General features: G+C 35.4%; 1 protein-coding gene across 3 annotated transcripts in view; it reads right to left on the bottom strand.

Annotated features, from left to right (window-relative positions):
* PPP4R3A (protein phosphatase 4 regulatory subunit 3A) overlaps positions 1–12,677 on the bottom strand; it is a 37,434-nt gene that overhangs the window by 6,814 nt on the left and 17,943 nt on the right. Inside the window, exons 4-10 of one of the 3 annotated variants that reach the window (XM_021679820.1) lie at positions 10,974–11,591; positions 7,510–7,587; positions 7,310–7,426; positions 6,536–6,691; positions 4,626–4,757; positions 4,422–4,524; positions 3,064–3,222 (exon numbers count right to left, since the gene is read on the bottom strand). In XM_021679820.1, the coding sequence (XP_021535495.1) occupies positions 3,064–3,222; positions 4,422–4,524; positions 4,626–4,757; positions 6,536–6,691; positions 7,310–7,426; positions 7,510–7,587; positions 10,974–11,591 (1,363 nt within the window). The remainder of the gene's footprint in view (positions 1–3,063; positions 3,223–4,421; positions 4,525–4,625; positions 4,758–6,535; positions 6,692–7,309; positions 7,427–7,509; positions 7,588–10,973; positions 11,592–12,677) is intronic. The other 2 variants (XM_021679821.2, XM_044917785.1) reach the window with 2 other exon arrangements.

Here is a 12,677-nt window from a genome sequence, read left to right as displayed (position 1 = left end):
TGTTTCAATCATCTCTAAAACAAATAATTCATTTTTACATTAACACAACATGAGATTTCATGTCACAAGTTGAGACTTTTTGCCTCATACGTAACTTATGATGGCTGAATAAAAGCATCTACAATAAAATTTTCCTTTATTTCATTCCTGTCATGGATTTCCAGATTTTTAACAAAAGACTAGACAACATGAATCGTGAAAGGCCAAGGAAAGAAATAAGACTGCTAAAACTGGCATATGTATATATCTAAGCTTATAAACACCTACATTTTGAAAGGATTGCTGGTCTCACCTGTGGACCTGATTTGTTGTCTTTCAATAGGATAAAAGCATTCTAATAAGCATCAGATATAAAAAATGAGACGTTCTGTAAGTCCCCAAACTGTTTAGATTTAACCACTCATCTTTTTTCCTTACAACTGGGCATCTAAACTTACTTATGAAACCCTCCCTTAAACACTGTACCTAACATTTTCAGTGTATAATCTTAGAAGATTGAAAATATCCTATATCTCCCACTTAGCTCTTTTAAAAATACTTGATCAAAAACTCTCTTACAGTCAGTCCTAGAGTGCTCATTCCTAGTGACTGGCATCTTCTTCCACAAACTACTCATGTTCTCAATCTGGGAAGACAGCCACATAGAATCATTTAAGAGTCAGCATTTTCCAAACTGAGTTATCGTTAAACCAAACAATAATAAAACGTAACTAAAATTGTGCTAACATGCTTAGTTTCCTACAATATAAACCTTCCTTATAAAGTATACTTCATAGTTGTCATTAAATCGTTGAGAAAATTTCTTTGTAATACTGCAAGCAAAATAACGAGATGAACTGAACTGAAAAGGCCTTTTCCTCTCCTGCACTCTCCTACTGGATTCGTGTGTTCTCCCTACACCAAACCGTTACCACGCGGCGCATTTCCCACATCTGTATGTCAGCCGTGCTTTCAACCAAGAAGGTCACGTTCTCCCAGGACCAAGACAACCCAATTTACCTCTCTTGTGAAATTTTCCTGATCTGACTCATTCATGTAGGAATAAATTATTGCCACTATGCTTCCAAACACACCTCAATATAGGACTTTTTTGACATTTTGATTTTTCCATGACTACCTCCTCCTAATGAACTCAAAACCCCTTGATAGCTGAGTCTGGGTCTTAATGGTCTGTGTTTTCCTTGTAATTTCCGGTATCTAGCATCTTCATCAAATCTAAGATGCTCCTGACTGCAAAAAACTTTCTCTACCACTAAAAAAAACAAACAGAACTATCAATTACAATGACATGCCATTAATGTAAGACTCACCTTGATCTGAGAGATGATAAATGTCTAAAATGCAGAGTTTAGCAATAATCGCGCCTCGAATAAACCTCATCGGCTACGATACTGCTTAAAACTGATAAAATATGGTAGCATGTGTTTAATACATTCATCGAAATAAAACTGATTAACTTACTCATTTAGTCTTTCCATTCTGTCCTAACCTCCCTTTCCCACACTTGAACAAAAACTGTGTGTTGACATGAAAGAAATGTTACGAACTCCCTCTCAACATGGGGCTCTCTTTTGCTGTAGTAGGTATATAAGGAAAATGAATATGAGCTTAAAAGCTCTTCTTTTGCAAATGCTAAGCTCATGGATATTAATATAGTAGAACCAAATAATCCATTTATATTTGCTGTCCTTAGTAGTCTAGGTTAATGCCACAAAATGCTCCCTGTTACTTTTGGCTGAAAAAGATTACTAAGGTAATATCAGAGTTCCTGGACAAGCAACAGAGAAGTAACTGCACTAAATATCTGAAAGTTGGCAAATGAAAATATACCGTGAAGACATGTATTCTCAGTCCATCCCACAGTGTGTACATTAGCCAGAAAAACTAAGGCAACTATAACTGTTACCCTGATGGAAAGTTTAATGATTTTAGAAGGATACCTATTTCTAATATTAAAGATAAAATACTGTAGAGCAAATCAACATCAGAAACATCCTTATAAACCATGTTTTTATAATTTTAGGATATTAGCAAAAATGGATATATATGGTTCAGGCCTCTGAACAGTGAATGATTGTGATGCCGTCAAACAACCCAACTTACCTACAGAAACCAAAAGACAGAAGTTACCAGCAGACATATTTTATTGAGCCTCTAAGGTACCCCCAAACCTGATCTGTCGACTTACCAAAGAAGGCTGGCTGCTGTGCTCAAGAATATTCTTAAATAACCTATTTCCAATTCTGAAACATGTTTTACTTCAACAAACTAGGGCCTTAAGAACACAGTTAATTTTTGAAAAGAATACATAACCAAGAACATATCTGTTGCTCTAAGAGTTGACAAACTTTACCCATAAATATGGTTTACATGTACACATTTTATTCATAGGCCACATATGGCCTCTGCTTGTTTTTTGTATTTTTTTTTTTTAAACAACCCTTTAAGAAACGTAAAAACTACTTTTCAGCTTGCAGGTCGTGTAAAGAGTGCAGGGTAGATCTGGTCACTTCTAAAGTTTGGCACCCTTGCTCTTAAAATATCTGAGGTAACAAAATGTCTTATGTCAAATGTATCTCAATAGGGTGGAGAAAAAATCCTTGTGCAGTTAATGAATGGACCATCTACAGACACTTGTGCTGGGCATTCTAACTCCCAATGTGTTTTAGCAACTCAGTGCCATTAGCTAAAGATTTTCCAAATTACAGAAATGTTCTTCATGATTTAATAAGATTCACAAGAATTCCTAATTTGTAATGAGGAAGGCAGTACTAAAAAAGTAAGTGAGGTAAAATGATCTTAGGTGCCATTTTAATAGTGGAATAGAATACTTTAACATATTTTGTGGATACACACTGAGCCCTTTGCTGTATGTGGGGAAAGATGCAAATGAGGAAAATTATCTCCAACTCTGGCAAAACTACATAATTGGTGTAGTTTCCTGTTAGAATCTAGGTCTCCTTGACCTGAAATCAGTGATCTTTTCTTCTCAGGTAATAAGACCCAAAGGTACCAACAACATGATAAGATAGAGATAATAATTCTATCAGAAGCAACACTTACATAATGCCAAGAAAGCATGCTTGGAGGCCATAAGAACCAGCACTCTCCGGAGGATGTCCTTATTAATAATGTAGTTCTTTATGTGGTAGGTATGGTGCTCCACACAAAATGTTAACAATTCCAGTACAAGTGCCAACAACTGGGCAGTCTGAAAATCATCTAAAAACAAAACACAATTTAATGACTAATATTCTTTCCCTTTCTAAATTTAAGTATCCAAATTCCAACCAAGTAAAATCCTTTCTGTTGACCCAAAATTTTAAACTTAAGGAAAGGGAAACAAACACTGAATCCCTACCATGTGCCCCAAGAATTGTGCTTTACATTTTCTTAACTCTGACAAATTAGTTTCACAAAACCCAAGTCTGAATAATAAGGCAGAGCTGGGACACAAATCTATTAGATCTGCCTTATTCCCAAGTGCAAAAATGCTCTACCGTGTCTTAACACAGCCCTTGTAAGATGTACACACAGCGTAGGAGATCCGGAAAGATCTATTGGTCTTTGGTGGAATTACTCTCTTTGCTCTTATGATTCCAGTGTCCTTTATTATATAGAATGAATCCACACTGGATTATAATTATTGGCTTACTTTTCTTCCTCACCAGGCAGCAAGCCTCTGGAAGTATTGTACTCACTTTTTTATTCCCCCCATTTAGCCCCTAAAGATTACAGCACAGTACCTTCCAGACAATGGGGGGTTTTTTTGCTTTTTAATAAACGTTTGAAGAACTAAATATACGTGTTTGGAAAGGAGCCTCAAGCTTTACCTAATATGAATAAAGTAGACAGGAAAAATGAGTATCACGTTTCCAAGACGTGATTCTAGATCACAAAAAAGGGTAAATTTAACATTTACTTTCTAAGTGCTGTCTTAAGTTATGCTATACTGATAATTCATATGGCAAAATAATATTCTTGAAATGTCAATAGGAGATTTCCCATTGAAGACCCTAAAACTACCTTCTGAATTAAACACACACTATGCAAGCTAAAGCTAAAGGAATAAAATGCAGAAATAAGAATAATCCTTAACCTATGAATAATCCTCAATGCAAAAGGTTAACAGTAAGCAGCTTTGCTCTACACATCTGGAGTACAAATAACTTAAAATTTTTTCACAATTACTTCCATTTATTTAGCCTATGTAAATATTGCTTTAACAGAAAATTGTTTTTAAATTCTAAAAGCAACAATTATCTCCATGTTTACATTTTTTCTCCCAATTATAGCACTTTAAATTCTACCTTGAACACCTTTTTTGAAAATATATTATTACACCTCTGTGTTAACCAAATCAACTCTGAGTTTTAGAATTCAAGAACAAAGAACCTTACTACCAACCTGCAATATCTTACCTTTGCTAGGTTTATCTTCTGTTGTATTTGCCAGTAAGGGAGCAGTGAGGACATGCATACAGTGCTTGTAAAAGAAACCCAGAAATTCAGTCTTCTCTGTTTTCTAAGGAATCAAAAACACTTCCATGAATTTTAACTGCATTGGTTCCTACCAGTAATAAACAACATACTAGTATGAAAAAGAGAAAAATGCCCGTGGCTTACATTGGCAGTAGCTAACATGTTTTCTGGGTCAACTAAAGTTCGAAGCAGGCCCATAAGTTGGACTGCTCCTCCAAGTTCAGGGTCTGTATCACAAATCATATGCTCTATAATGAGGTTGATGAGCAAAATATCCTGGTGAGAAAAGTACACACAATAAGGATCACTTACTATGAGAATGGAAAAGCACATACTATGACATGTTACAGCATTATACCTAGCTCTAGCTGTCTTGTTAACTGCAATCAAAATGAAACGACCAACTTCTTTAATAGGATGTGTGGCAGTGTTTCCCTCAAGTGTGGTACAGACACATTTACTCTTAAGTAATACAGAAAAGAACGTTTCTTTCTCTACTATCTTCAAGTGCCTTTGATTAAAGCAAAAACTAGCTTTGTTCGGTGCTAATCTTTACACCTCTTGAGAACAAAATCTCCCTTCTGAAGAAAGCTAACGGACCTTCAGTTTAATAGAATATTTAGCTAGAATTTACACCATTGTTCTACTTTCACTGCATTTCCATGGAGTCCTCCTATTTCTGGCATGGCAAATAAGATCTGTATCTGTTCTCCATTTATGGAAATGATACAGAGTTTCCATTTAAAGTAAATTTAATTGGTACCCAAATGTGTGAAATTAGGGGCAACAAGATTATAGTACTTAGCACAGAGAACAAATCTGTTACATAGATGCCAAATGTCATTGAAAATTGATTACTAGTTTTCCTGAGGCTCTATGACTGGTGTTCCTAACCCAAGGAGTAACTACAAACAGAAAGGGATGCAGTGAGGAAATGTCTTTGTCTAATATTTATTTATTATATGCAGTGGTAGGATGGACCTAAAGGTTGAGACTGGGAATCCAGAGGCCTACTGCATGTGAGCGAAGTACATCACTGTATGTGCAACTAGTGGATTTCAGGGCCAGCAAGAATAGCTTTTATTTTAAATTAATACCGGTATTTTGGTTTTCTGGATAAGACTATTTTATTAAAGAAAAATGTGACATAATATTCAACAGTTCAAACTGGTACTTTGCCACACTTATCCTGGCCATTAAAAAAACAAAACACCCAAAAACCTTAAATACAGAAGTTACTAGGCATTCCACTTCACTTTGACATAACACATTAAGATTTTTTTAAAGGCAGAAGTCTATTTTCTCATTTTGTAAAAATACAATAGGAACTGTGCATAGCTTTTTTTTTTTCCTAAGAGGAATCCCCCCCTCCCCTTTTAAGATGCAGTTGAGGGCAAAATATATCAGTTTATTCTTAAAAGTTACTTGTAAGATTTTGGGGGAAGGAGGAAAAAAAAATCGGTATCATTGGTTTAATGTTCTACAACAGAAGAGCACACACATTTGGGGCTGCTGCATATGCCACGTACCATAAACGCCAGGAGCACCCTTCACATTATCAGGAAAGATTCCCTCACTTACTTTAAAACTGATGTGTGTGTATGAACAAGACAACAGCTTGTTCCTTATGGTTAGGCAGTAAAGAAAGTACCCTAAACACTTTTCCAAGGGACTGTGTTTCATTCCTTCATTCTTGGTGATTTTGAGAATCTATCCCTAGCAAAGTCAATGTTTTCCTAGGGAAGTTACTTATAATTCCACATATAGAACAACTTATTGATTAAATGATTAAAACAAGACAACGTCTCAAGTTAATGACAGAATTAAGAAACGTGATCTCAGAAACTTAAAAAGACACAAGTTGAGCATTAACAACTGCTGTAAGACACAATCTGTAAACTGAGATAGGAGCCAATTTAGGGAAAAATAAGCCATTTGACATTCTGGCTACACTTTCCCCAAATATCAGCTATTTAAATCTTAAAAAATAAATAATAAATACAGTTACAGCTCCCCATGTATAAATACTTACTGTTAGTGCAAATAATATTTACCTTGTTGGTTATTTTTTGCTCTGTTAACTTCTTACTTACATCATCATTCTGTTGTGCCTCCTGCATGACAAACTCTCGTACCATGGATGGATTATATTCAACCAAGTATGAGAATATATCAGTAGCAGCACTTCGCACCTGTGTATCATCCATGCCCTGCAGATAAAAAGCACTTATTTCTCCTATAATTATAAAAATACGGACCTTATAGCTATGTAAATCCAAAATCTAACAAATTATAAGAAAACAGTGCAGTAAGAGAGGTCAAGGAAGTCTGGCATATAAAACTTGTTCAGTGAATAAAGTTACTTTCTTTTATTCTTGTTTACTTCCCTTAACATTTCAACAGGCTGCAAAATTCACAATTTATTATTAAAAGTATGGAAAATCCCTCTGAATATTCTTTCAGTAATGTGTAAGGACTCTCTAATATACTAGAATTTTACAGCTTTTTTACTTTATGTAATACACAGCTAATATTAAATACTGGCTATAGTCAAACACTTCCACTGCACGTTACATAAAAATATATTTTTGTGCATTAAAAATATAATGGTAATTGGGGCGCCCAGCTGGCTCGTACAGTTAAGTGGCTGACTTTGGCTCAGGTCACAATCTCAGGGTCCTGGCTCAGCAGGGAGTCTGCTTTTCCCTCTCCCTCTGTGCCCCTCCCCCTGCTCGTGCTCTCTATCAAATAACTAAAATCTTAAAAAATAAAAATTAAAAAATTAAAAATATGTAATGATAATTAAATATTAGGAGAAACAAACTTACAAGGATGACTTCTAAAGCTGGTAATATGCCCATATTTGACAAAGTCTTGAAAAAAGCATCTCTGTTTTGAGGTTGTAGCGTTTGGGAAAACGCACAAAATTCTTTTAGAAAGTTAACCTAAAATAAGGAAAAGGACAGGTGAATATATTAAAGATCTGTTGTTTTAGCTTTGTGCCTTTCCTAAGTATCAAATTTCTTACCAATTCCTGTCTTTTTTCCTCATCTGTTGCTTCATCTGTTAGTTGTGCAAACAAATCTGTCAGAAATTTTTCATCCTCCTGTTAAATCAAAGGATAAATTTATGCTAATGGTAAGAGTATATTAAAACATAATTTTCAGATACTGTAGAATATAAATTGCACTAACTGGAAAAAGGAAAGATGGTACTGGCAATGGTGTTTTTTTTAAAAGAGAGAAGGAATAACCAAACTATTAAAGAATAAACTGGGAATTTATATAGGAAGATTATTCTTTATATTTTGGCAAGGCCTGATTTCCTAAGTTTATTTAAGGGCCACACTGTGAGTGTAGTAGGCTTTGTGGACCATATGGTCTCTACCACAACTATTCAGCTCTGTTATTACAGTAGAAAATAGCCATAGACAATATGCAAATGAATGTGGCTATGTTCAAATAAAACTTTATTTATAAAAACAGATATGGGCCACAGTTTGCAAACCCCTCATTTACAGAGTTTTAAAATCTTACCTTTAGAGGTTAAGGTTCTACAACCTCTCAAATGAAGGTGAAAATTAAGATAAAGCTTTCATGTTTTAAAGACACAGAAAATGATTCAGTTATTTAAAAAGGTAAATGCAGAGCTTTAAAAGAAACACTTATTATCTGACGATATCCCATACAGACACACAGAATTTAATATGCATTATTTCAAAAAAGATTAAAGAGGTTCTCTCCTAGGATACTAATCTGGGTAAGTCAGTACAGAACTTGGAAAGAACCTCAGATGTTATCTTACCTCATTTTATAATTGAGACAGATTAAGAAATTTACCCAAAGACCAACCACAGGAGGTGGCAGAGACCTTCCTGATAACCTGTTCAAAATTTTTTCCATCACTATTTTTAACTAAGACGGTGTTATACTTTAATCCCATACTATCTCAGCTAGTACTAGATTCAGCACTACTTCAGCCCTACGGACATGCCTAAGTCTAAATATATCTACATATGTATAAATGTATGTATATGTAATCTCCCATTAGATTATAAACTCCATATTCACTGTTGCAGATTCTTAGGAAATACTTTCTGTGATATTAAATTGGTTATTCCTACTTTTACTTTTTCTAAAATGTACAAAACATGCCATACTTCAGATGGCATGTAACTTCAAGATGCAGCCCAGATCTAATATATCGCACCAACTGGAAATCAAATGATAGTCTCTGAACTGCTGCATTTGAGGGTACAGAAGTTGAGAGAATAAAAATGTTTAAGAAAAAAAAAAGGAATGTTTAATAGTATTATGTACAGAGCAGTTAATAGTAAAGGGAGGGTATGACTGTGTACACAAGGGGAGTAAGAACCTGCTTTAAATTATATCTCAATCACCCGTTGTCACAAAATTTCTAAGATTCTCTTTCCTTCATAGCAACACTCTGGATATAAGTATTTGTATCAAGAGCAACAGAACTACAGCATTGGCAGCCAGGCTTTTACAAAGCATAATGTCAGGAGATAAAGACTTAACAACTTGAAATTATTCATACTTAATGAGTAAAACTGGCATTTCACAGGTACGAAGACAAGACACACAAGTGACAAATCCCTGCATTAACAAAATGAGAATCATGTGGAGCTAAAGGACATGAGCTCCATGGAGCTAAAGATGCACTTCAGGACTATCCAAGGAAACCAGAAATCAAAAGTGGACCAGAACAGGCTCTACTAGGTAGTCAGTAAAAAGGAGATTCTTATCAAAGAACAAATAAAAATTGGTACCGAAACCTTCTCCCTCCTCCATTATCGATCACAATACACTGTATAGAGATTACTATTGTCCTTACCAGACTGTATTGCCTATGTTATTTGTTTACATGTCTGTCGTAAATGAATGGGAAGCACATCAAATTGGTCAACATGAACTGGAATTATTCCTAGCTCCAGGACAGCAGTGTAGGTAAAACTGATTTTTCTATTTGAATTCATGTTTTGTTTAAGATGTCAAAGGTAGGGACTCTGAAAGTACAGTAATTTTCTAAAAAGGAATAACCATACAAATTAAACTTATTACTTTATTGATTATGTGCTACCAAACAGCTCTTACTGACATTTGCCTCCTTTCTTTATTTAACAAATCCAGGTTTCAAATAATTATTTGTAGATCTGAGGAAAGGTCTTAAGTCTTCCAAGTCATATCATCTATGTGTTACTCTTCCAATATCATGGGCATCAAAGAAACAAAAAACAGGGGAGGTGTGCAACTCACAAATCTTTATACCACACAAACTTTAAAGTTCTGTTTCAGTTAGAACAGACTAATTCCTACACTATGGGATAATATACTGAGAGGTTCTCTGACTTTGGGGTTTTACATATGTAGATTACTGGCCAGCTCTCACAGATTTTGATTTCTGTGTTTTGTGCAGAATCCAGGAAACGTTACACCCTAGGCAATTCTGATGCAAGCACCCTAAAACACCAGACCTGAGAGACTGGGCATACTGTAGAAAGAAAATCTGGAGTTTAATAGAGCAGTTATTAATAGATACTTTAAAATAATGCTCGGGGTGCTTGGATGGCTCAGTCGGTTAAGGGTCTGACTCTTGATTTTGGCTTAGGTCATAATCGCAGGGTTGCGAGACTGAGCCTGCATTGAGCTCCACATCGGGCTCCGTGCTGGACGTGGAGCCTGCTTTAAGATTCTCTCCCTCTGCCCCTCCCCCCACCTCCACTCACACCACCTGCATGCTCTAAAAAAAAAAAAAATACTCAAGTCTTGCATCATGTTCATTCATGTTCTTCTTTAATCTTCAGATGACTTTATAGGGTTGATAATAACATCACCATCCTTCAAATGCGGGAACTGAAGCTTTAAGAGGTTAAGAAAGTTGCCCAAGTAGCCCACGGCTATTAAGGGACAGGTGGAGCTCTAACTCATATTCAGATCCAACCTCCCCATACTCTCATCTGGTACAAAAGCATGCCTTTTGGTGAGGAAACCTGCAACTATAATTTCCCAATATCTGCTATATTCCCTTGACCCTAACACTAGGCCTTTAATACATAATGATCTGATAGTGCTACCAATTCTACCGAATTTATATTCTATATTTAATGACATACTTCTTGGCTTCTTCATTTTCTCTTTGAATCTATTCTATGCATAACTGACAGATTAATATACCTAAAATTCTACATTCAATTATTTTGTTAAGACCATTCATTCCCCTGTAATTTCTTCAAGCTAGACTTCATCACATTTACGTTCCCTAATGGAAACATAACAACCTTCTGGTCCCACAGTATTATGTATTATAAACTTTTCTAATATCACCCAAATACATACCTTTAGACAAAAATCAAAACTCAATTTAGGTGTTTAAAAGGAAAAGGAAATTGCTTCTGCTAAATCAATTAACAGTTTAAATGGTATCAATCAAGAAGGTATCTTTGTAAGTAGGAAAAAAAATTATCTAACTCACCTGTAACATACCAACAATTTCTACCTTATTGAAAAAGATAAAGGAGTGAAGTGTTGATAACATATTTTCTTCAAAGACTGAAGGGGTAGGTAGAACCATATCTTGGATATACTGAACTCTGTATGTCTGATGAATTTTTTGTTTCAGCTCAGGATCTGATATGGGAATCACTTCTTTAAACTTGGCTGTTTTTGTTAGAAATTCTCTGTGTTTTCGTGGTTGTGATAAAGCAGGATCATATTCTAAGCATCCAATGACGTCCATTATACATTCCTCAGAGAACATAACTTCGAAAAGAGCAGTTCGATTCAAGAGGAAGATGCCTTTGATAATTTCATACAAGTGGTGCAGTCCTTCAATATTTTCCAAATCCTCACACACATGAAAAAGCTCTAAGAGCTTTTTAATATAACCCTCATTTTCCAGTGCTAGTGCAAGTTTTTCACGACGCAGGGGGGAAGGTAAAGATGATGCCACAAGTTCTGCAATTTCCTCAAGGCGACTTAATTCACAAGATGGCAATTCTAAACCTGGTGATGACATATCATCAAAACGCTCCTCTTCAGATTCATCTACAAGGTCCTGAGTGATGTCCACTGAAGGGTCCTTTCCTTGAACCTATTAAATAAGATTTATGATAGCTGACAGAATATAATCAAGCAAATCTAAATGATATTCTTAGATGAATACAAGAGATGTTATAAGAATCCTAACATCATATTCCAGGACAGCCACCACCAAACCCTTCAAAGTTTAAGTAAAATTCAAATAAATATCAAACATCATAATGTGATCACAGAAAATACAGGTTAATTTTAAGCAACAAGGAATATTTTAACATCAATTCCAGAAAGCAAGGGCCAAAGAATATGTACAAACTAGTTCTGGACCAAAGTGGGTTACCGATGTGCTGTAAATGCTGGTTGGTGGCCCAAAAATATGAATAATAAAACTGTGGAAAACAAGTGTACTCACACAAAAATGAAACCATATAAAAAGTGACTGCAACATACATGTAGCAGAGCATAATGCGGTAGATCCCCCAAGAATATCTACTAAAAGCAAACAAACCATGGAAGTTTTCCTTTCTATTCACCCAAACCTGTAGCTTTCATGACATAACTTAGGAGTTTTCACAAATACATTTTGCGATAAAAGAGTATTTTCACCCAAAGTCAAGGACTTACTTGAAATGAGTTTTGCTATCTTGGCCCTATAATTTGAGACACCATCACTAAAGCAGGCCAAGTTGAATGGTAATGAAATGGAAAAATGAGACCTTATATGAAATGGCCAAGAAACTTAAATTGCTTAGCATGGTTAAGAGAGACTGTTAATGGATACTGGAAGGGAAGAAGGCCTGGAATAGGTCTTGAAATATGTTGCAAGTTGATATCATCTTGACCTTAACCCAGTGGGCAGTAACCACTGAAAGGCAGCTAGGCACATTCCAGATTGTACCCGGCATGGTCTCAAGTTGGCTCTGGATTTGTTAACGACATAAATTCTCAAAATAGCTTTAGATTCCTGGAACTCAAACTACGGCTTTACCTAAAGAAATGTGCTAGCATTTGATTAAAAAGCCCAATGTAAAGGGACAAGAGCCCTTACTGTAATGAAAATGCTATCTTTTTGAGTTTATTAGCAAATGTGAAGGCTAAGAAGGTCATCAAAAAGGACTGTTAGGATTTTTTAGAATCTGAT

This window comes from Neomonachus schauinslandi, chromosome 9, assembly GCF_002201575.2.
Source record: "Neomonachus schauinslandi chromosome 9, ASM220157v2, whole genome shotgun sequence".
In the NCBI taxonomy this organism is placed as follows: domain Eukaryota; kingdom Metazoa; phylum Chordata; class Mammalia; order Carnivora; family Phocidae; genus Neomonachus; species Neomonachus schauinslandi.
The sequence above is the reverse complement of the archived record's forward strand: the minus strand, read 5'-3'. Positions and strand labels throughout refer to the sequence as shown.